Below are 24,362 nucleotides of genomic sequence, written 5' to 3' on the forward strand. Positions count from 1 at the left end.
GCAACATCCATATATGTTAACACATTTTCTCCTTTGTTTCCAGCAGCAAGTTGATGACTTTTTGAATGTCTACTGCTCAGTGCCAGAGAGCATCCAGAAGGAGAGTGCTTGGGAAACACAAACGTATGTTCACTTCTGTGACGGCCAAGGAGTGGCGTTGACCCTCAAGCCAGAGCACAGGGTGGAAGATGTTTTGTCTTTGGCTTGCAAGGTACTCATTTTTCATGTACGATTGCACCTTCTTAATAGCTGTAGCCTTGAGGAGGAGTCTAATATATCAGAGGCTGCCTAAATAGGGAGAACATAATACCAGCATCTCCCTGTCGCTGTATTAAGGCTGATCGCTCTGTTTCCTTGTGTTATTTCTTTATTGTAGCCAACGTAGTAGGGTTGTGGAAAGGTTTTCAAGAAGCATTGCTTGAGACAGCGGGCAGTGAGCACTTCAAGACCAGTGACAGTTTGCCAGGTAGTCGTCCCCTGAGAAATCTCAGCACGTGTCCACTCTGTGTTGTCACTGCAGCAAACCCAGTTGTTCTGTGCAAATTGCAGAGGAGTAACGGGGACTGGTTGAGTTAAAGGCAGGAGATTAAGGCATTTAAGACTGCTGTGACAAAGGCTAGTGTACATTTTTGCTTTTTAAAGTGCGCTTTTAAGCTTTTAATTAAACACTGCCCCTACTTGTGAATTTCAAAAAGTGCAGTTTGAGAAGAACTGCTATAGATTTTGGGACAGAAAACTGAGTCACAGGCTGAAGATAAAGTTCAAATACTAATTTTAATGACAGACAAAAGATCAGCGCCTCTAGAAAGTCACAATGTACCTGGCACCTTAGTCTCCATGTGTGTCAGTACTTGAATTTAGCTCTAACTTCATGATTCAAGTCACTTAAATTACGCAAACAAGCTTTTTGGAAAAAACTAACTTTTTAATCCCAAGTTCTGTTTTCTGACAACTGGTAAATTTAGTTTATTTACTTCACAAGTAAAGAGGAAAAACAGGGAAAAAAAAAAGGAGGGCTGCTCTGTACAAAATCCAGATGTAGCTTTTGGCATAGGTTAGTTTGAACTTTCAGGTGATCTCATTCAACTGGCTTAAAGTTAATGATTTTTGAGGCAAAAGTGGACCATTTGAGTGGACGAAAGGACCCAATTTGCTCTTTGGACCTGTTAATGTTTTAATCAAACAAAAAATTATTAACTTTTACGAGTTTTTAAAAATCCAGGGTGAAACTCTAGTTTTAAAATCAAAATAAGCACGCTGCTTTAGCCAAGTCCCAGTACGTCTCCATGGCATCACTGAGAAGTTATCTTCTCATTGCTTTTGCTGGTGGAGACTGAGTCCTGGATAAACAGTTTATGCCTGGCTTTACTTTTCTAAAAAAAATTCACTGTACCCAGTCAGGTTAAAGGGATTGTCTGAGACGTTATTTGACCACCAGATGGCAAGGCAGAGCTGAAACAGTTCAAAGTATGAAACCGTATTTTCAGCAAAGCTGAAACATTGCAAGATCCCTGAAAGGCGGAATAAAATTTATAAATGTAAAATTAAGTTGAAAAGGAAATTCCTTACCTCTCTTACTCGATCATTCCAAAATATTTGTAATTTTAAAGCTGACTTTTAACTTTCATTGGCTGTATCACATGAAAATTTAGTTAATTATTTGATTTTTTTTCTTAAATGTTTTTCTATTTTATTTTTTCTTTCTATTCTGTGTGTAAAGCTTTTCATAAGCATTCTTTAATGCTGAATACTTTCTGCTCATCTATCCTGGTTCTTTTCCTTCTTACATTTTCATTCTGCTCTGGTGAATGTAAGGAATCTTTCTTCTTAACAGAACATGTTTGAATGTTATGTGTATAAGGATAAAGTTCAAAGGGGTTACTGTGGTTTTTTTCCCCTTCACTCATGCTTTATGGGGTTTATACTTTTCTCATTTCTGTTTTCCATCTGAGGCTTTTGGATAGCACATATAGGAAAAAAAATGTGCATTTGAATACAATTGTTCAGGATACAGAACACATGCAACTCGTAAACTGTTACACATAATAAAACGTTAAGGTAATTACTAGTTACTCAGTAGGTTTAGATTTTGTAAGCTGCAGAGATGCGTTAAAGAGGTTAAATAACCCTCAGGGATGCAGTCATTTAGAACTCTTTAGAAATGTTGCTTCCTCCTCTTTTAGAAATGTTGTTGTATTAATATGCTAAAATGAAATGTTTTGTGTAGCAGTCTCACCAGCATCCTGATTTACAGAGAGACTCCCATCAGGGGCTTGACACTTTCAGGCTAATATCCTTTGGGAATATTCCTATTTCCCTTTGACTTCCTGTTGAGACAGGATTTTTGCTTTGACCTCACGTGGTGAAAAAAAATAGGTGAAACTCTCTGATCGTAGATGAAACCCAGCAATAAAAATAAAATCTAATAAAGGCAAACCCTTAGGGAACCTGCTTCCCATCCCCTCCCCTCTCCTAACAGCCCATACATGCATATGTATTTTCTACATCGGAAGAAAAAGATGCTGAGCAGAATTAAGTCATTAAAAACAGTCACAGAAAAAGATGGTTGTGAGTGTAAGTTTAAAAGGACAGAAAACAGTTGTGATATCTTTGGAAACATATAGCAGTGCTCAGTTAATCTAATAGCCAAGACATAGTGTTTATGAAAGAAATTGGGAGGATCACAAGGGAAAATGGAAATCACGCTTGAACCTTATCTTCTAAGCAATGCAGCTAGTTTTGTTTGTGCCACAAAAATAGTTAGAAAATGACTTGTTGAGGATTGCTTTTGCATGATTTCTAAAGAGCTTTTTGTGTGTGTGTGTCACTTCTTTGTCTGTTGGGATCCTCTAAATAAACAACAAATTCCAAACCCCATTCTCTTTATTCCTTAGATGAAACAGCTGGAGCCAAGACACTACGGGCTACAACTCAGAAGACTTGTAGATGAAAATACTGAGTATTGTGCTCCTGAACCATACGAATACATAGTAGACCAGGAAAGTGTGACTCCTTTTAGATAAAGCTCTGTGATGTCTGTAGCTACAGTTGAATTATCACCTACCAATATGTGTGATTTAGATCTAAAATAAATTTTTAAAGCTGTTCCTGGCTTGCATTCTGCCATCCTCATTCACACGGTCCATGCCTATGCAGACGTTTGAGTGGCTAGACACTGCAAACACTCTCTTAAAGAACTGTTTGAAGATTTAAGTGGGGCTTCTGGTACAAAAGAGAAGTGTCAGTCTCTATTCCAGGCTGGATTTTCTATCTTCAGCTACTCTGCATTTAGTCCCCCTGATGCTGGTGATGCTTGCACAGTAACACAGTTATCTGTGTAAAGACAGCAAGTTTTGACTCTTTACTGATGTGAAGAATACTCTGCCTGTTTCTCATGCTGTACCTTTGGGTGTTGATGCTTGCAACTTCATAATTTGATGACTTCTGTTATTGTTTTTTTTCAACAGGTGTATGATGAAATAGAAATTTGTCCATTAAGTGTTTACCACGTTCATCTTACAAAGACTGAAAACATAAGTGATTTTGGTAAGCTCTCAGGGATTTTTCTTTTTATTCTTCTCATTCCTCACTTTGTCTCTTCAGGACTTTTCTGTCTCTGAGAGCAGATAGAGCAATCCTTGATAGCTCGAAGTCTGAGTCTGCAGGGGACTTGAGGCGTTATAGCAAAGACCCAAACTGTTTGTTTTGCACTGGGCAAGCACGTTTCTTATGTTTGGGAAGGGTCTACTTTCTAATTCTGCCGTGCTGGCCAAATAAAGCAAGCATGGAATTGTCAGAAGACAAATGTCCTTTGCCAGGATTTACACAATTGGTCTCAGTCAGGCCATGGTCAAGGTCTGCCCTTTTCTTTTTTGGTAGGGGGATACTCTGTTGGCACAACATCAACCGAGTGTCCTTTGGTACAAATTCTGACAGGCTTTTTATCCGTGGGAGGCGATTATGCCTGGGAATAATTGTATATCTTGCAAAGATACCTTTGTAAAGTAGTTCTGTGCTGTTCTTTAGCTGCAAGTCTGTTTGTTATAAATTACTCCTTTCTGGGCTGTCTCACTCAGTGGTCTGTATGGTTTTGCTGCTTTATAGTTTGGGTTTCCAGATTTTGGATCTGTTTAAGATACCTCTATGTCTGAGGGACACACTGCGGAACTCTTACCATATGCTCTTAAAATGAGCTGTGTTATTGAAATGCCTTAAGGGACTGAGGTAGAAAATATTTTTTTTAAAATAGAATTTGTTTTTTTTCATGGCACAGCATGAAATTTCCGGGAAGTTGAAAAGTCCTATTAACTTTAACAGGCCTTACAATGGCTGAGAAACAATGTGATAATTTCTCTATGCTCTGTGGGCATGTTCTCATGAGAATTGTCCTCTCTCTGGTTGTGTAGAGTCTACTAAATAACACAAAATAAAAGGGAAATGTTTCTGAGAAAGTTTATTTGATTTAAAACTCTTTTGCTTCAGGCTTTGCTGTCACAGCACAAGTTGATGAAAATCAGCATCTCACCCGTATATTTGTAAGTGATGTTCTCCCTGATGGACTGGCATACAAGGAAGGTATTGTATCATATTTATGTTTTATACTGTACTTCAATATCTTTTAAAGTCCCAAAACATGAAGAAGCTTTAGTACTGTCTGAAACAGTTCTTGGCTTTTACTATTCATAGTTTTCTTTCCTGAAGACCGTAGAAAGTATGTGATATTAGGAATGATAATGTACACAGAGTAACTGAGTTATCCTTTCAATATAACGAGGAGAGTTCTTGTTTGCCCTTGGAGACAAAATCTATGTTCAGCCATCTGACCAAGTGCTTTTGCACAGTGGAGCTGGCTGGAGGAAGAGTTCATCTCACACTGGGGAACCTCATGGGTTTGGTCAGTCTCCAGGACCCATCACTCCCACTTCTTCTGGCAATGAAAAGTAGCCTTCCTCCCCAAAATAGTTTTTCTGCATATGTTTCTGTGAGCGCCTTCTTTACTGTGCTGCTCAGAAACTGCTTCTCTTCCTTGGCACGGCAAGATTGCGTGAGTTCTGCTCTCTGAAAAACAGAGACAAACTCAGAAACATGGAGATGGAGAGTTTCATTTGTTGCCTGAGGGTAACGACTGCTTGGTTGTTGCTGACCTTGAAAGGCAGTGGTTGCCACTGTTTAGATTTATACAAAAGCTGATAAAGACACCATCCGCTGTTGTTCCAGTTTTGCATGAATGATTTGACTTGTGCGACTAGTGCCTTGTTCTTCCCAGGAGATGAAATACATGTTATGGTGCTGTGCACTGGTGGCATCCAAGTTGGGAGAAGTGTCTCTATTCTAATCTTCTTGAAAGTTGTGCTGCCCTACCACCCACCAAATTCTGTAGCATCTTTAGAAAGAAACAACTCAGTTGCTGTACTATGTGTAACATGTGTCAAAGTAAGGATGAGGTTGAGCTGTATAAATACAGCACAAATCTCCAATCCATTCTAATGGAATTGTGTTAGGATTAGGTTATTTGAATTAACCCCCCCAAAATAAAAAGTGAATCACCATAAGGTTTGATTTTTGACCATTTAAATTTTATGTTCCTTTTTTCCCTCCTCCTTTCTTTTCACATATTCCCAGGGCTCCGAGTAGGCAATGAAATCCAAAGTATAAATGGGGAGGCTGTGTCTGATCTTGATCTCAGGAAGATGGAGTTACTGTTTTCGGAGAGGAGTGTAATGCTCTCTCTGAGAATGAACCCTTACGGCACCCAGCAACCCTTATGTGCATCCTGGTCAGACGGCGACATTTCCAGGGACCCAAAGACTTTGTTGCCTCCTCCAAACCAGTCACAGCTCCTGGAAGAGTTTCTAGATAACTTCAAAAAGAACACAGCAAATGGTAAGAGGTTGACAATAATTCCATTACTTTTACCTCATTTCCAGTATTGCTGTTTTTTAAAACCCAAAATTTGCTCCCCTCCCTTCCCACACCATGACTATTTTTCCAAGAAGATAAAAGCAAATTTAAATTGAGTTTGTTGAGTGTAAAAGATGCAGTTTCCTTGCTCCACCTCTGGAGGATGCTAGTAAAATTCTGCAGGAAATCTAGGCAGGGTGCACTGCTGTGTGAGGAGAGCAGCAAGAGGTACAAAAAGAGATCACTGATTTTTGTATATAATTATGATGGCAAGTGTTTTCTGATTGGATTTTTTTTCGTAATTAAAAATGGGAGAAGAAAAAGAATCGCAGAGGAGAAGTTGTTAGAATGGATTTAATTATAAAGCAATTTTATTGGGTCATCTTTTGAAATTAAAAGAAACCTGAATATAAGATTATGTGATACAGTAAGTAGCATCTCTCTCAGGGGCCTTATTTCAATTTAAAATGCCATTAAGTTGACTAGTGGCACATAAAAGTTAGTGTCATAAACCAAAAATTATGATAGAGCTAATTAATTACATAATTATACCAGGCCTATCATTCAGCTTGTTGGCTTGATATCATAGGCCAGCATTACCTCGAGTATTCAGAATAATAAATGTATGTGTCCATTCACTAGATTCCTCATTCCTCCGGGATAAATTTGCAACCTGTGCAAATATTCCATTATAATAGGAAATTACTGGAGTATGTATTATACTCTAAGCACTAGTGGATAAAGAGACATAGTATATTTGCTTTTCTGCTTAAAAGCATCTAAGGAAGATTTACTTTATTCTGAAAGGGAACAAATAGTTCTAAATTAAGCTTTGGGGGCAGGACTTCCATGTTTATTGAATTCAGCGCTTAGTGTCTGGTCACCTGATCGGGTTCAAATGGAAACAGAAGGAAACTGCATTACTTTGAATTAAGAGATAATCATAAAGGGTTTAACTGTTCTATGTCCCATTACTCCCTCAAGAACTGAGTAAGATTTTAGATAAGAAGAGGGGGTATTTAATGTTCCAAGCAGGCATTTTGGAGGCCAGAGATTCTTAAATTCACATCCAGTGTTTAATACTGTTCTGTTTCCTTTGGTAGAGTTGAGTGAGTCACTCTTAAGGCCACAGTTCTCAAAAATAATTTCTGACATTTGTTTGTCCATGTTGAGCCTGTTCTTCCAAGGCAGCGCCTTTGAAAGTCAGTTAGTGCCAGTGGAAGGGGACTCTTTCAAAAATCAAGCACAATTCGGCTCCAGGTACATACCTGGAGTTAAAAAGCTTAATGTTTCTGCTGTTGCCTCCCTCTTTAAAATAATTAACTAACTCTATTTGTCTTTCTAGAGCACTATGGGGATTAATGAGCTAAAATTAACAAAGTGCATGGAAAATGCACTGAGTCAGGCAGTAGAACCCTGCCTGGTCCTTGGTGCCAACCACCAGGCAAGAGCAAAACAGAATTTACTTTTAAATCACTGGCTTCATATAACTTGGGTGGTAACAGTTTGTCCACATTTGCTCACAGTTTTGTAGCTGCTTAGCATAACTCTGATGAATGCCTTTTTCTATGTATTCTGCTGTGGTGAGGATACCCAATTATACCTCGTGGCAAACTTTGGCGACCTTTTCAGTACAGAAGGGAAGTGATTGGCTTTCTCCAAAGCCACTAACCCTGCCACTCCCAAAAATCGTTCCCAGGGAATTTTCTGTGACAGTGACTTCATTTTCTCCAAGAGGTTGCTGTATCTTGGTAGCTGTATTTTGGACCTGCTGTGGTCGTATCATTTGATCTCCCACATGGCAACGCTATGTGCTTGCTGCTTAGCTGCTTGGCTAGTAATAAGCTTATCCTGGAAAAGAAACGAGATGAAATACTTTTAAAAAATGCACTCATAAATGTGAAAAACCAAATAACAGAGCAGTTAAATTTGCTCCAAGCTCCAGTGCTAAGGAAATGAAACAAATATTTGTGTAGAATTAAAAAAATGAGGAAATTGTACTGGAATTCTTACAACTGTGGAGGAAAAAAATACCTCATTTTCAGATGGCATGGATATTTGAGGAATAAGCAACAGAGAAGGCATGATAAATGAAAACTGTGTATTTAGGGCAACCTCGTGTGGGTTAAGGATATATCTATAGAGTGCTGAGGCAGGAGGTAGAAGGCATTAGTAGGTGTGAAAACCCATTGCAGTATGTGAGTTGCTGTCAGAGTTGGGCAATTTATTTTTTTCCCCCAGCAAGTGGGTTTTTGCCAAAAAAGCTGTCATTTCTGGTTAGCTGACACTGTTGAAATATACCCTAATTTGTAAACAGATCTCTATGATTAAAAGGAAAAAAAAAAAAAAAAAAAAAAAGAAAAAAGTGGGGGAAGTTTGGATATCCTTTAACAAGTTTCTATGAAGAAACACTGTCATCTGGGAGGGTTAGAGAGTTTAAGAAGCGATTAAAAAAAATGGAAAATGAAAAAAATATAGATGGACATAGTGTTCCTTCGCTCCTTGTTGCCCTCCTCATCTTTGGGGTAGGGCACTTACCTTCTGTGGGGAGTCTGAGTCCCTGTCTGGCCCATCTTTCTAGATGCAGAGAAGAAAGCTTGGGTGCTGTTGACAAGGGAAAGGCTTGCTCCTCCTCCTCCCCTGCACCATCTTAGCCCTCCCTTCCAGCCCCATAGCATTTGTCCCACCCCTGTGCTGGCAGCAGCACTTGCTGAAGCCCTTGATGAAGCTGATTAAGGAGAAAACCATCTTTTTTCCTCCCCCCTGCAAACTCAGTGAGTTGAACCAGAGGGTGAAGAGGTCTGAGAAGGGCCAGAGCCAGGTAAGTGGGAGGAGGAGGAGGAGTGGGGAGCAGGCAGGTGCCAGGGAGAGCTGGCTGCAAGGAGAGTTACTGTCAGAGGTGGCAAGCTCTCTTTCAGCCAACCTTCCCACAGAGCACCTCTCTAGCCATTTTGGAGAATGGGGTTTTACCCTCTGCTTACTCACCCCTTGCCCTGATCCCTGGGCAGCAGCGATGTCTGGGACGTGCTGGTTTGAGTCGCTCCTGATAAAGCTATTTCAGGTTGCATAAAGCATGGCTAGAGTCAGAGAGAGAGTCAGGCTTGGTGCTGTTTGACAAGTGGCTGGGATGTGTGCTGGAGAGGAACAATGACATTTCAGCTCCTGATCTGCTAAACGTTGAGATATCTTTGCAAAATGTAACTGTTTCAGGAGAAGGGTCAGTGGTTTGAACCTTCATGTGGGAAGTGGCTCTTCTGTTTCCCAAGACATGAGCCGCTTCTGATTTTAATCTTGGTAAGCACACACAGAAGCAAAGCACATCAGTTTAATTCTGGTATGACTAAATTCTATTTAAAAATGTGGTCGTAAGAACAATTGGTTTGAATTCAGTCCCAAGGTACTTTCTGTTTCAAGTACACTTTGCTGGATGGTTTAGATGCCTCTGTAAAGAGCAATTGCAACTCACAGCTTCTCCAGAAAACTTTGCTCCATTCAGCTTCACCAGACACCACCGGGTTGGGGGAGGAAAAGGGAGGCCGAGGTTGGCTCTGCAGCCAGTGGCTGTAGGCATGTCCCTGCCCACACCTCTCCAGGTAGCACTCCCTGCATCCTCTCCCAGCCCCAACCCAACCTGACTGTCAGAAAGACCTGTGTGTCTCTCTTAAGAAAAGAGATAAAGTCAGGAGGACGTGAAGCTAAGGTGGTCTGTAGCCTCCAGCAGCTGGGGGATGCGCCTGGAGCACTGGCTTGGACTGCTCGGCTTGTTCTATAATTTTTTAAAGCATTTCATTTGCTTTAATGTTACGTTCAAAGCATTTTGTAAACAAAAGTAAAACTGAAACTTAACTTAAAAAGATTAATCTTTTAGTTCATCCCAAATCAGGTCCTGTTTGCCTAGCAGCTGTTTTGACGCTGAAATTGTCTTCATTGTGCTGTAGGGCATGTGTGAGGAATCAAAAAAATTTATTTTTATTCTTTCACAGGAAACTGTTTTGAGCTCAGAAGAGGTGAATATTGCTTCTTAGCTTCCTGAGGCCCGAGGACACCCGCAGTCCTGTTAGATTTGGGCCCCGATCTGTGTTGGTTGTGCAGCTCTGCACGCATCGCTCCCTCTTGCCTGGTGGACCTAATACGAGATATCCGGTAGCTTTGCGTGATGTGAGGCAGCACACTAGAAAAGCAGTGTCTCATTTTAATGTGGACTTGTAGTTGTCTATGCAGCATGACTGCTTATCTGCCTGAAGATCGATGACTCTGTGGGGTTTTAGTTTTTTTTTAACTCATTACCCAATTTACTTCAGCAGGAAGCCACGTAGATGTGATAGGACATGCAGTGGCTGTCCATCAGAGCAAACTCAGGGGTGAGGTGTGTGTTTACAGTAATCTTGGACAACCGTGGTAGGTTGGCTCCCTCTCCAGCCACTTGTAATCCGTTAACACAAGTGCCTTTGTCCTGTGCTCTTGTGAATCACTGGGAAAAGACTAGGTCTGGCCTCTGACAACTCCTGGAACTGTAGCAGCGTAGAAGCTAATTCAAAGAAAGCATTTGCCTCTTCAGAAGCTGGATCCATAGGAGCACACTCGTTGCCTACTGCATGTTTTGCAATACAGAGTGTTTCCCAAGAGTGGTGGTTTAATGAGCTCTTGCTGGCACTTGACAAACTGTCCTGTTTGCTTCCTGCTAGATGTGTGTGCTGCAAATTAAGAGAATGTTTATGCTATAAAATGGGACAGCCTTAAATGGTCTTCATTGTGCTTTTCTACTGAAAGAGCGTTCTGTTCTGCTTTGCTAAATGATGTGATGATTTAATCCCTGCAAAGTCAGTGGACCAAATTGTTTTTTCCTAGTATAAACTTCATTAAACCCTGTAGAGCTGCACCTTCTGGATCAGTGACAATAAGTAGGCATTGCCCATCCTACTGAATTCTGTAGAGTGACAATATGGACAGCAAGGAGATTTATTAATGGTGATAAAGTCAGAGACACTGACATTTAGACCAGTGCCTTTAGGCGTAATTTGAAACACATCAAACAGGAGATGTTCTGTGTTTCACAGAGGTAAGGTAGGTTGAGTAATGATAAGACCAAACTGTCTAAGCTAGCCACAAATTCTTGCTAAACTATGAAGTAACTTCTTCCCGCCCCGCCTCTTTTCCTTTCTGTTTTCATTACGTTTGTGCTTACGAATCTGAGATGGGGGAGAAAATGTACCACTAAGGTGGTACACTTGATACCTGGGCAGGGCCAGCTCCATTTGCTTTCCAACTCTCCTTGGTCTAAATGACCTTTGGGAATGGCCAAAGCTATCCTATGTAAGCAATCCCACAGTAGCAGCAGAAACCAAGAGAGGAGCTCCTGACAGCACCCCTGTGTGTCCAGCAGCCCTAGCTTGGAAGACCTAAGGGCAGCAGTGTGCTGCAGCCTCTGCTGACACTTGCAGAGGATGGTGGCCACCCAACTTGGGCTCTACTGCGTCTTCCTCCTCTGTACCACAGCCACACAACTCCAGTTGTTGAACTGGAATAGAAGGGTGACCCACTAACTACCATTAACACCGGCCTCCAGTGAGACTGTATCTAAGAAGGCATTCGTTACGCATTTATGAAATGAACCTATTTAGGTAACAATTTGAGAAGCTGGTGTGAACCATTAAGCTTAAAACTGAAAAGCCTGAGCAGTTGTCTGACTGGCAGATACTTGGACAGAGAAAGTTTAGAAAGTTAAATTACCCTATGAAAACATACCATTGATGTGCAGGGGCTAATCAGGCATTGCCACAGAAGAGCAGGCAGCTATTTCCTATTATGTTGCTAATTTGTATCTCCGATTGATTACTGAATTAGCAAATGAAGCAAATTACTTTGCTTCACCATGAACTGTTAACTGACAAAGGAACTCCCAAGGGATCTAAAGGACTCTGCTCCAGCTTCAAAATGGATGTTTCTGCAATTTTTTTTTTTAAACAAAAAAAAGAAAAGAGAGCATAAAGCAGCCTACACACTTGCAGAAGTAGGTGGCTGACTGGAGCTAAGCCACTGTTCAGCATGTGGCCCAACATGTCTTAAGCAAGCTGTACGATACAAGAATATTTGCATGAACATGCTGGCTTTTTCTCAACATGAAAATGTGGAGTGTTTAAAGAAGAAGTATCACTTTCCTCACTGAAGGATGAGAACAAAAGAGAGAGACATGTCCTGCTTGAGCATTTCAGACCCCGGCCAGAAGGATGAGTTGCTCTTTGTCTAGGGAGTATCAGATCTGCAAAAAGAAGCAGCTTGGTTGCATTGTCCTTCAGGAAGCATATGTAGAGCACCTTCTGATGTTTCCTGGTTTGTTCCCTGAAGCCAAAACGTGTGGATGAGGGGCCCGTGAATGGAATCTCCATGTCTGGCCTGTAATTGCACGTCTTATTTGGTAACAATTAGTCTTGTCAGTGACAGGCATCTATTAATTCTGTTTAAGAACCCTATCTAGGAAGGCTGATGTTATGACAGCTGTATGCTAATTTCCTTTCCAGATTTGACATCTTGAAGGAATTCCTGAATGAAGTTTCTAGCTACACCAAAGAGTCAGTTGTTACAGCCTTGAAGATAAGTTGAGAATGTACCTTCCAGCCAGTCCCAAAATAGGTTACAAAACGCCCGGGAAACCAGCAAGTGATAAAAGCCAAAATATCTTGCAAGAGATTTAAAAAATTCTGAATTATTAAAATCCGGTGCATTCTCTAGCGTGCTTATTTTTAGTTTTCTAGAAACTGAAATTGCTTTTATTGATAGATGCAAGTTGTGTTAATTTAGCAATGAGAATTTGAGCTAACTGGTATCCAAAGTTAGGTCAAAGGCTTCCAGAAGAACTTGAAAATTTCCTAGGCAAAAAGAGGAAGGGGTTTTTGAATTAGTAATGGATTTAGTATTTCACTATCTTTTTAACGGTTGGTTAAAGCAGCATGAAAGCTGCAAATCACTATAGGGTTAATAACCACAGTTACTGCCCGCAAATTGTTTTGAATTTATTCCAGCATTGGAGGGTGAATGCTTAAGTAGTAACGCCTGTGAGTACCAGCTGTGGGGAAACAACTGAACTGGCACTGTGCAGTAGTTTAAAACTTAGATAAATTCGAGTTAAAATTACTGAATTGAGCTGACATGAACACTCCCATAATTCTGGAAAAATTAATTGAAAATTAAGAATCTGCTCTTAGGGTCCATCATACCTCAGTCATTTGCCCAGATTCATAGATAACCTCAGTGAAGATGAAAGGTGAATCAAATTGCTTTGGCTTTCAGCTTGAAGTGGTGGAAATGTGATGTGTTCCAATGGATATTTCTCATCTGTGTACCTGCCTTCTCTTACATTTGTCTCCTTAATGCAGAAGCTACCTGGAGACTATTCTTGCTCTAGAAATCAAATGTGGCTGTAAAAACTCCTCATGTAAAAGCTCAATCTGTATTTTTGCTCTAGAAATCAAATGTGGATGTAAAAATGTAAAAACTCCTCATGTAAAAGCTCAATCTATAGCAGCCATTTTTCATCTGTCAAGGCTGGTACTGGTAAGGCACAAGAATGCAAAACAATTATTTATTTGTAACTTATATGCTACTGTGATAAGAATGCAAAACAATTATTTATTTATTTGTAACTTATATGCTACTGTGACATGCAGAGGAAATAGATCAACAGGTTGAGGTAAAGTAGGTCCTTTCAGTGCACTTCTCCTAAGTGGAAACTAGCTCTCCACATGTCACTTGAGCTGGACGATTCTTGTGCTATGTGCTCTGAATTTTTTCCAACTTACTTATCACCAAATTTATAATCTATAATCATTCTCTGGCCAAAGATGGTTCAGAGGAAAAAAACCTGCTTTTCTGTGAAGGCGTTAAAGAACTGTATTCCTCCAAACATCTCCAGACCTGGGCTTTCGTGATGCAGACTATGGAGCAACTCCAGTGTCCTGTTGTATCACAGCTTTGCTAAAGCTCCCTAGCTTTATCCCCAAACCTCACCTTCTAGATTCTCCTCACTTTTATAAGCCATTTCTCCAGTGCTAGTGGCCATTGTGGAACAGTTAATGAATCTTCCATGGGAGTTTGTCTTCTCCTCCCAGAACTTTCTTGCTTTCTCCTTCATGACCACAGTTAATGTGTTTTTTGAAACCTAGACAGAAATTTTAAGGGATGAAGAGGTTGCATGGGCTCTGTCCTGGATGCTTACTGCTGGGTGCCTCTTCCATGCTGATCCCAGGGGATAACATGAGCCAAAGAACTGAAAGATCTGATCTTCACATAAGCAAGTCATAAGAGCTATTCATAACTGAACTAGTGAACCCAGAGCCCTTCATATCTCTCCGGTGAAACTTGGATGCCTTCTTCAACAGAGATTGTGAGAACGTCTCTTGAAAGCCATTCAATAAATTCCTTTGGATCAACTGTTACTTTTTGAAAGATATTTCTTGAAGTCTTTCAGAAAGGAAAAGGGTACAGAAGGAAATGCTTACATACCTATTTTTTTAGCTTCATTACAAAAGAGTAAATATACTGTTGAAAACCTGAAATATAGTTAGTTGTATCGAACCAAAAGAAATAAGCACATGCGTGCTACCTGCCAGGCTGAACCGTTTAACTGAAGTCATGAGTATTAGTCTCCAAGGGACCATTTTTGGAGTTCACCACACTGATATTTCTCTTCTCCAGGCAATGCTGGAATGCTTCACCTACCACTCCCTGTTTTTCAGTAACTCTGAAGGCATTAAGACCATCAAGGCTCTGTACCTTTCTGAGAGTTGGCTCAGACTTTAGTAATATTTGCAGCAGGGATTTTGGAAATATTTGTTATCTTCTCTTGGAAGCTTGCTTTTCTCCTGATAATAACATTGGCTAGAAGAATGTGGGAACTGCAAGCTTATCATAATTATCTGATCAGTCCGGAGAATTCACACAACAATGAAAAATGCAGCTTTCTGTACACCTGGCTCAACTTTATTACCCAAATGTAATATCTCATTTCCATCTAAATCATGCAGCCATGTTATGGAAACTCTCCATAATGGGGAGAATCCTACATGCTGAAGATTGGCTGGGTTGCGTTTTATTGGCAGTTTCTAAAACATTTGGGAATTAGTGAAAATATTGAATACGTTCTTTCCTAGTGGATATACTGGACCTCCTTTAATTCCTAATAATTTTGGGTCCTAATTTTTTCAACCCAGAATTCATATTAGCATTCTCAGACATACGTTAATGTCCACTTTACTGTGGCTTTGCAACTTCTGTCTGAAATCAGTGGACATTACTAGTGTTTAAAAATGCTGTCAATTGCTCTGATCTGAGGTCAGGGTATCTGTCTTTTACAGATTAGACCAAGCCATTCATAACTGCTAGGAGCTCTGTGTGTTTGTTGCCATATCTGAAGTGTCTGACTACTGCAGATTAGAAACTGCAGCAGAGAGGGCAGGAAATGAGAGCCCCATTTCCCTTTCAAGTGCCAGAGAACTACAAACAAGAGAAATATCAGTTTGTAGCAGCGAAACTACTGGAGTTAATAATGAACATCTGAGCTGGAGTCAGCAACTGACCAGGGTGATGGACAACTGTCAGGGCTTCCTCACTGCCTCTCCCAGGCCTAGAAATTCATTTGGACCAATCTATTGTTATCTTATCTGGTAGCCAGCTCTGCCTTGGTTTAATTCCTATCCTTTCCATTTTCGCTAATAATTTCCCTTGGGATTGTATAAAGGGTTCTTTTTTTCCATTTTTTTTTTTAAAAGTTTCCAGAAGGTTGGATTTATCCTATGTTTGTCTTCAAAAAAAAAAATAATCTGTTATCAAAGGCAGATGTCAGGCAGATGTTAGTTTGACACAATCTGTTTACCCATACTGTATTTATATAATTTTCCATTTATGCCCACATTTTCAAGCTTTCTTTCCATGAATTAATTGTGAAAGCCTTAAGTTACTACGTAGGTCGCAGATCTGTAGTTTACTACATTAGATTTCCCCAATATTGTCATTCCTTCTTTAAACATAGCTGTTGCCTGTTATTCACCAGGTGCTTAGCATCATCCTCTTTTTCTCCATCATCAGTTGAATCTTTTATTAAAATCCTTGCTCTTGCGTTTCCATTTCATATGCCAGTTTTTAAATGTTGAGAGCTAAAGAAGGTTTAAACCTCTGCTGAGTTACACAAGTGCAACTGGGTTTGTGCCCACCTCAGGCATGGTCATTTTCTAGTCATTGGTTGCTGTCCTGCCTCAGTCTTCCCTGTTGAGAACAGACAGGTTTCAGCCTGGGTCAGTCACATCTTGTGTGACTGGCTTTACCATCAGCTTTAGAGTCTGAATCTATTTGCTGTAGTGAATGTTTGCTCTGTGGTGTCTCTTTCTCAGTGTTTTGGCAAAAATAAAATAGCATAATGTAAAAGGACATGGTTTCATTCTGATATAGAATCACAGAATGATATGGGGTTGGAAGGGACCTCTGGAGATCGTCTAGTCCAACCCCCCTGCCAAAACAGGTCCACCTAGACCAGGTTTCACAGGAACATGTCGAGGTGGGTTTTGAATGTCTCCAGAGACAGAGACTCCACCACATCTCTGGGTAGCCTGTTTCGGTGCTCTGCCAAAGTAAAGAGGTTCCTCCTCACGTTTAGATGGAACTTCTTATGTTCAAAGTGAACTGTTTTTGTAATCGCAGAAATGTTGAAGAATGGAAACCTGATTTTCCCTGTTGGTGTAGTCACTATATTTTTACTGAGGGCAGGACTTGCCTGTGCCTGTCAGAGCACTTCTTTACTTGCTGAGCATAGTTTTCAAGTGTTGCACAGAACTGCTGCTTCTGCTAGGTCCGAAAATGATGCTCTGCAGTGGTCTTAGTTTGCCTTGGAGTCAAAGACTGAGTATGTTTCATTTTGCTGTGCTGTCTTTTCGTGTGGAGCTAGAAGGAATTTTTTGTTCCATTTATCATTGTCAGTAGAGTGGCAAGTAGAAACACACCCTCTTGCTGTAGTCTGAAAAAAAAGGGGCGGTTACACCACCTACGTAGTGCTTGACATTTGATAATACTTGACATGCTTGTGATGATTATTTGACTTTTTTTTTTAAATTGGTGAGAAAAATCTAAACCAGAACAAGTTCAGAATTATTATGGAAAAAAAAGACATATAAAAGAAAGAGGATCCTCAGTTCCTGTTTTCTCCTCGTGGTGATTTTGCCTTTGCAGGGAGCAGCTAAAGTAGTAAGAACAGCGCTGACTAGAAAGTAATTAAGGCTTCTTCATCAATTAAACAGGAAAAAAAAAAAAAAAAAAAATATATAAGTGACATTTGCGTTTGTTGATGGCTTCTTTATGGTACATGAATTGCCGGATGGTCAATGTTGATGTTTTCCAGTTGATTTCCTTTGGTTTCTTGGCTGGGATTGTAGCACAGATTATTATTGTCTCACACATCTGCTAGAGGATGTGTTTCCATTGTACCTCACCGCTCACAAACATGTGAATAACTTCCATATTGACCACTTGTATGTGTATCACCGCAGCGACGTGGGAAGAGACGTTCCTGTAGGCGTACAGAGCTTTTGGATGTGCTGCATGTGTTTGTTTCTCTCACTGACTGTCCCATCTGTGTGCTCTGTGCCTACTCTGAGTTGAATGGTGAGGAGCATGACTTAGGAAGTATGCTTCCTTTCAGTTTTTACTGGTTATGTTACAATTTCTCTTGAATGATTGTGAGTCACGTATCTGCCTGCCAGCAAGACACAACATTGCAGGAGTAATGGCATTCTTTGGTGATGCTGTTGGTAGCAGAAGGTGCTGAGCAGACTCTTTGTACATGGTTGTTCATTGTTAGAAACTGAGCAAAAAATTTGGTATGCGTTCCATATGATGTAGTTAAGCTTTTCACATAATGGCATCTTTCCCTTGTGCTTTTCTGAGAATTTTAGCCTTTGCTTCTCTTTGTGTTTGCAACAAGCTTGACTGTATTGGGTTTGTGTGGCAAGGTTTTGGTAGCAGGAGGGCTACAGGGGTGGCTTCTGTGAGAAACTGCTAGAAGTTTCCCCTATGTTCAATACAGCCAGATGGACACGCTGCTGGCAAAGGCTGAGCCCATCAGCAACGGCGTTGGCACCTCTGGGATAATGTAAGTAAGAAGGGTGGAAAAAACCTTTGTGGTTGCAGATGGATAGAGGAGTGAGAATATGTGAGACAATCTACTTTGCAAACACCAAGGTCAGTGAGAAAGGAGGGAGAGGAGGTGCACCAGGTGCCAGAGCAGAGATTTCCCTGCAGCCCATGGTGAAGACTATGGTGAGGCAAGCTGTCCTCCTGCAGCCTGTGGAGGTCAAATGGTGTAGCAGATATCCACCTGCAGCCTGTGGAGGACCCCATGCTGGGGCAGGTGGACGTGCCCAAAGGAGGATATGACCCTGTGGAAAGCCTGTGGTGGAGCAGACTCCTGGTGTAGGACTTGTGGCACAGTGGAGAAAGGAGCCCACACTGGAGCAGGTTTGCTGGCAGTACTTGTGACCCTGTGGGGGACCCACATTGCAGCAGTCTGTTCCTGAAGGACTTCACCCCATGAAAAGGACCCACACTGGAGCAGTTTGTAAAGAACTGCAGCCTGTGGGAAGGACTCACTTTGGAGAAGTTCATGGAGAACTGTCTCCTGTGGGAGGGACCACATGCTGGTGCAGAGGAAGAATGTGAGGAGTCCTCCCCCTGAGGAGGAAGGAGTGGCAGAGACAATGTGTGATGACTGCAGCCCCCATTCCTCATCCCCCTGTGCTACTCTGGGGAAAGAGGTAGAGAAAATCAGGAGTGAAGTTGAGCCTGGGAAGAAGGGAGAGTTTGGAGGAAGGTGATTTTTAAGATTTGTTTTTATTTCTCATTATCCTATTCTGATTTTGTTGGTAATAAATTAAACTAATTTCCCCGAGTTGAGTCTGTTTTGCCCATGGCAGTAATTGGTGAGTGATCTCTCTCTCTCCTTATTTCAACCCATGAGCCTCCTGTTATATTTTCTCCCCCCCATCCAGCTGAGGAGGGGGTGTGATAGAGAGGCTTTGGTGGACACCTGATATCCAGCTGGGGTCTACCCACCACACTGACTTTATATTTTAGTGTTTGGAGACACTCCTGTTTGCTAGATCAGAAGCAACTCTCTGTTTAAGAGGTTCCCAGATGGAAGCAATACACATTTCAACTCACCATGCATAAGTGTGTGTGTCTTTGTAATAATTATGTTAGAAGATTCAAATTGAGGTTTGTTTAACCCAATATTATCAGTCCCTTTTTTCTTCCAGACAGGTTTATCACAAGTCTGTCAATAGAATAAATCAAGTGTACTACTGTAATGGTGCTGTATAGGCAGACTTAGTCATGGTATACTCACCATTACTATGCTGGAAAGCCTCTCAAGCAATGGTTCCAGCAAAGTAGTCTATGTTTTCTTTAACTAGTCAGTAACCTAATGTATTAAGGTAAGAAACAATTAAGGTAGTTTTTTAAAAATAATTTAAAAAAAAATTTCCAGGAAGTGCTTGCATTTGGATAATTTTTAGGAATGTATATCTCTTTGCATACTTTCCTGTGCTCGTTCCCAGCAAAGATCCAGAATGTTATATACTGTAATGATTTCATACTGACAAAGCTGTAACATTTCTCTTAATGCTGTGCATACTTTCTACAGTTCGATTGCTGGTTTTGCCTGAGAGGATAGTGGTTACCCAACCTGAAATATAAGTTTTATATTAATTTTATCTTTATTAATTTGAATCCCATTATTGATCTAAATTCAAATTTGAAGTACTTTTGAACATCTTTATTAATTTGAATCCCATTATTGATCTAAATTCAAATTTGAATGTTTAAAGAAGATACAGTTTGTATGGTTTGGCTTGTTACTCCCCTTCCATTTAGTACTAGAGTAGAGAAAATTTCAGTATTAAACTTGCTGCTGTGTTTATGTCCTTAAGCTTTGCATTTGAAATTGCCTGTTCTCTAAAGTAGTACTGATTATCTTTGCCCCTTGATTTTTATTTATTTTTAGCTATGCAACTGATGATGCTTCTGTGCTCTTTGGGAATAGTTTGATGGTTTGTAGGAGCAGATCCAGAGGAAGTCTGCTTCCACAGTAAAAGAAGGAAAGGGAGACAGGATATGGATGCTAAACTGATCAACAAGCCATACGTCCTTCCTTCCTTCCCTCCCCCTGTTAGTTTGGCATACAATGTGCAGTAGGATGTCCTTTTTCACCTTGGTTCTTTTCCGTATAACTTTTTTTAGTTTTTACTACATAAAATAACATTTACTGTTGCGTACCCTAACTACCATCAGCACAGCAACATATTCTGCCAGTAGAAAATGCTATAAAAATGCACAATATATATATCTACTTCTGATAGTCCTGTAGACTAAAAGGAAAAATAGAGATGAGGGTGAAGGGAGGAAAAGATAGATCATCTGGACAAAGTGATATAATACTCTGTTTGTCTACTTTGGGTGTTGTTACCCTGATGTCTTCTGTTCATCTTGTCTGCTGATTGTTTTACCTTATTTTCCTCTTCCTACATTTATGCTCTCTCTTCATTGCTTGCCTAGGTTAGTTTTACTTCCTGTTTTGTAAAGAACAAATATGTTTAAAGGTCACTTTGTAAAATCAGGGGAAGGTCATAGTTTTTTTTTTCTCATTAGACAGCTACCTGAGATCAAACTCTAGATCCTTTATGCCACTGCAACATAGAATCATAGAATTGTCTAGGTTGGAAGAGACCTTTGAGATCATCTAGTCCAACCATCAACCTAACTCTGATAAAAGAACCATCACTAAACCATGTCACTCAGCCCTATGTCAACCTGTCTTTTCAATACCTCCAGGGATGGTGCCTCAACCACTTCCCTGGGCAGCCCATTCCAATGCTTAATAACCTTTTCAGTGTAAAAATTTTTCCTGATATCCAATTGGAACCTCCCCTGGCACAACTTGAGTCCATTTCCTCTTGTCCTATTGCCTGTGACTTGGGAGAACAGATTGACTCCTGCCTCTCTACAACCTCCTTTCAGGGAGTTGTAGAGAATGATAAGGTCTCCTCTCAGCCTCCTTTTCTCCAGGCTGAACAACCTCAGCTCCCTCATCCTCTCCTTTTTCTCAGGTGCATGTTGTTTGGACAGTTTTGGGGGAAAGTGCATTAAAACACAGAAGGCAAGTAGAAAGAGCATAACTGGGAAGCAATGGGAAATAATATCCTTGGTGTTGCCTCACCCCCAAGAAAATGTTATTTATATCAGTTCAAGTTTTAGGGGTTGGCTTAACTTCTGTCTACCTAGGAGCTGGCAGTGGTGAAAGTCAATAGGCATTCATGCGTACCCATATACAGAAGAGAGACTCAAAATTACTTTAAAAGTCCAGAAGGAAGAAAAGAATTACTCAGGCTCAGTGGGGTAAGAGAAGTAAAAGCATGATAAAGGCAGACTCCTTGTTAAGTTCCTGAAGATGTGTGGCTGTTTGGTGGTGTTGTGTAAAATGTTTTTTCTGCAAAGGTGGTACCTCTTGGAGTGTTGCATGTTATATAGTCTCTGAGATAACAGGAGCCACACAACAGACTCCAGGAGGAAAAGGTGAAAAAAAAACTTGAGGGGAGAAAAGCTATGAGACATTGGTTCTGCAAGGATAGGGAAATGACTTGTTGGGTCAATAGTAGTCAAGTCTTTGATATCTGGGTACAAAGTGTCAACCTTGGTGTGAAGCCTGACATAGGCACCTTAATAACATATGGAAAAATGAAGTATCAAGATAACATTGTGCTAAGTTATTTGCATGTTTCTCTCTGGCATGCCTGTGGAGTGAGTCTGCCATGTTTTGTCTTCCAAGGAAGGCTCCTCATGGGCTATAAAATTCCCATTTCACTCCCCACTTCAGTCCATGTTTCTCAACTCTTGCTGAGAGGAGCTGGTTCAACTCTGCAAGGCAACAGCAACACCCAAGTGGAGAGATACTGTTGTCCTTCACAATTTCATTATTGATAACTCTCATGATTTTGCTGCAAGATGAGTGATGCTTGTTTTAATTACCACCTCGGTTGCGGGAGTCAGTGATTAAATGAGAATCTCAGCTTTCACTTAAAAATAAATCTCCAACGTTTGTAGGTGTTGAGAAAGAGTTTGAAAATGTGGGAATGTGGTGTGAATTATACCCTAGAGGCTTAATGGCTAGGAAACAAAGCAGCAAATTAAAAGAACCCTTCATTTTATTGCTATTTTATCATCTGAGGTTGCTATAAATCCTCATTATTTTTTTGGTGGCTGCTTTATGATTTTCAGCTACTCGGACTGATAATACGGCAGATCAAACATCACTTCTTCACTTCTAAAAGTTTTAATTAGAATTTCTGTGTAAGCATCTCTGCAGATTTTAAGCAGCCAATCGAGGAAATGTAAAGAGAGAAGACCCATCATTTTTATATAAATGTTCAGCATTGTTAGACGGATCTTGAGTTTACACATGAAAATTATTGAAAGCTACAGTTTCTTAACAAGTAGAGCAGGGCAGTGCCTCCTTTGGTTTTTGCATTGTGCCAGCTACTATGTACGTGGACTCCAAACTTCGTAAAATTGGTAAACAGTTAGTAACAAGAAGGGATTTTGTCCGTATTACAAAATGTGGTATTTGTTCCAAGGCAAAATTCTCTTTTCTTCTTAAATCTTTGAGGGATTCAGGACTAACTCGTGTCAAACAATAGTGTGCTCATCCAAGAACTACTGAGTGCATTTAATTATCCTCACTGGTTGTCTCAGCACAGAGTGTGCTGATTATAGATAATGCTACCTTCCAAAGCACACTCTTAGCAAGAGTGTTCGGTTTATTTTGGTAGAACAAATATGTGCGTTGTTTCAGATGGTCTTAGATGTCCAGCTGCTGTTTTGAAAGCAGAGTTTCCAGGCGTAGTTGTTCCTTGCTTTGACCTCTTATGTTATTTTCTGGGAGGTCAGGTGGATTAAAAATTTTGTATTCCTTTTCTCCCCCCTGTAGTAATTCTACTAGACGCCGAAAGTATTTGCAGATAAAAGACTTTTCCTGTTCCTGTCCCGTAACCCTGTTATTTATTTGTGTATTTTCTTTTGAATGCAGATTTTAGTAATGTGCCTGATGTCACATCCAGCTTGAAAAGGAGCAGTACTGATGGCACTCTGGACCAAGTGCCACACAGGGAGAAGACTGATCCACCTTTCAGGGTAAGAAGATGCTTGACATAGCAATCTTTATGAAAAAAAAGACAGTATTGTAGTGTTAATGTTCTGCATTTTGTGGGAAAGCATTTAATGTATGACACAAAATTGGAAATATTTTAATGCATATTAGCTGTGCTTAGTGTTTACTATCTTGAGGTCACCCTGACAGGTCAGAATCTACGGCACAGCTGCTGCATCTCCAAGAGCAGTGTGATGGGGTCAAATTCATCTTTCTGTGTTGCTTGAACCCAGTTCCGCAGAAAACAGTGAAGCTTTCTGACTGATGTGGTTTGGTTCATGTTTGGTTTTTTTTTTTTCTGATACTTCGATGGCTTGTTGTTAAGATTGCAGTGACCATAGCAACACTCGCTTAACGTCAGGAGTTTTAGACTGGACTCCAGACTAGTGTGTTTGAGAGCCAGAGATTCCCACTCTCTAATTTGGAGAACCTTTATGCATCTGCAGTTACTGTTTGACTTCAGCTGGAGTAATAGATGCTCAGAGTTTTTCTCAGTCAGGACTTTGGAAGCTGAGGCAGGAACCCCCAGAATTACTTTCCATCTTCAAATGGTCTTTGAACAGCAATTTTTCATCCATTTTTCTCCGATTCAGTCAAATTGCAACCTGTGTTGCAATTTGCACTCAAGTGCATGTTGTTTTGAACCCCCCAACTCCTGCCATGGGTAGGTAGTGTTTTCGTGTTGGTGGCCGTGGTGTTACGAGGCATTGCAATTCTGGCAACAGAAATGATTTTGTTATTTCTGTTGATGTGTGGAGTTGCTTGTGTCTCCAAGCAAATTTGTGATAACACTTGCCTTACACTTTTGCATAACAGAAATTAAGTTAGAATTTTTATGGTTCTGGAATATATTACTGTCTTGTACTAGACTGTATGAAAAATTGGTAGAGATAAGGCAGACATAAAGAAGACCAGAAGAGGGAAGATATATTGTGCCTCTAGCCTTACCTACCCAGAGGAGCTGATCCTCTCTTACTTTTTGTATGACTTTGTAGTCTACTTCAGTCTGTTATAGGTAACTTTATGCAGTTTTCCTTGAGAGTAAACCCAGTGATTGTGGGTCTCCTGCTGCACAGGGCATTCTCACAGAGATAATCTATATCCTGTGTAACACATTGCTTACGCTCCCAAAAAGTCTTTGCAACCAGACAAGAGTAAACTGGATTTTTCTCTCCATAGGACACATGGTTTGTTTGGAAGGGGTAATGCAGATTTCTCTGCT

General features: G+C 40.5%; 1 protein-coding gene across 2 annotated transcripts in view; it reads left to right on the plus strand.

The window, feature by feature from the left end:
• TIAM2 (T-cell lymphoma invasion and metastasis 2) overlaps positions 1–24,362 on the plus strand; it is a 112,326-nt gene that overhangs the window by 44,742 nt on the left and 43,222 nt on the right. The window contains exons 10-15 of one of the 2 annotated variants that reach the window (XM_014950658.1): positions 44–211; positions 2,895–2,999; positions 3,468–3,546; positions 4,483–4,575; positions 5,623–5,883; positions 23,021–23,124. In XM_014950658.1, coding sequence (XP_014806144.1) covers positions 44–211; positions 2,895–2,999; positions 3,468–3,546; positions 4,483–4,575; positions 5,623–5,883; positions 23,021–23,124 — 810 coding nt within the window. The remainder of the gene's footprint in view (positions 1–43; positions 212–2,894; positions 3,000–3,467; positions 3,547–4,482; positions 4,576–5,622; positions 5,884–23,020; positions 23,125–24,362) is intronic. The other variant, XM_014950659.1, reaches the window with a different exon arrangement.

The sequence above is a fragment of the Calidris pugnax genome, unplaced genomic scaffold (genome assembly GCF_001431845.1).
Source record: "Calidris pugnax isolate Ruff unplaced genomic scaffold, ASM143184v1 scaffold24, whole genome shotgun sequence".
NCBI lineage: Eukaryota > Metazoa > Chordata > Aves > Charadriiformes > Scolopacidae > Calidris > Calidris pugnax.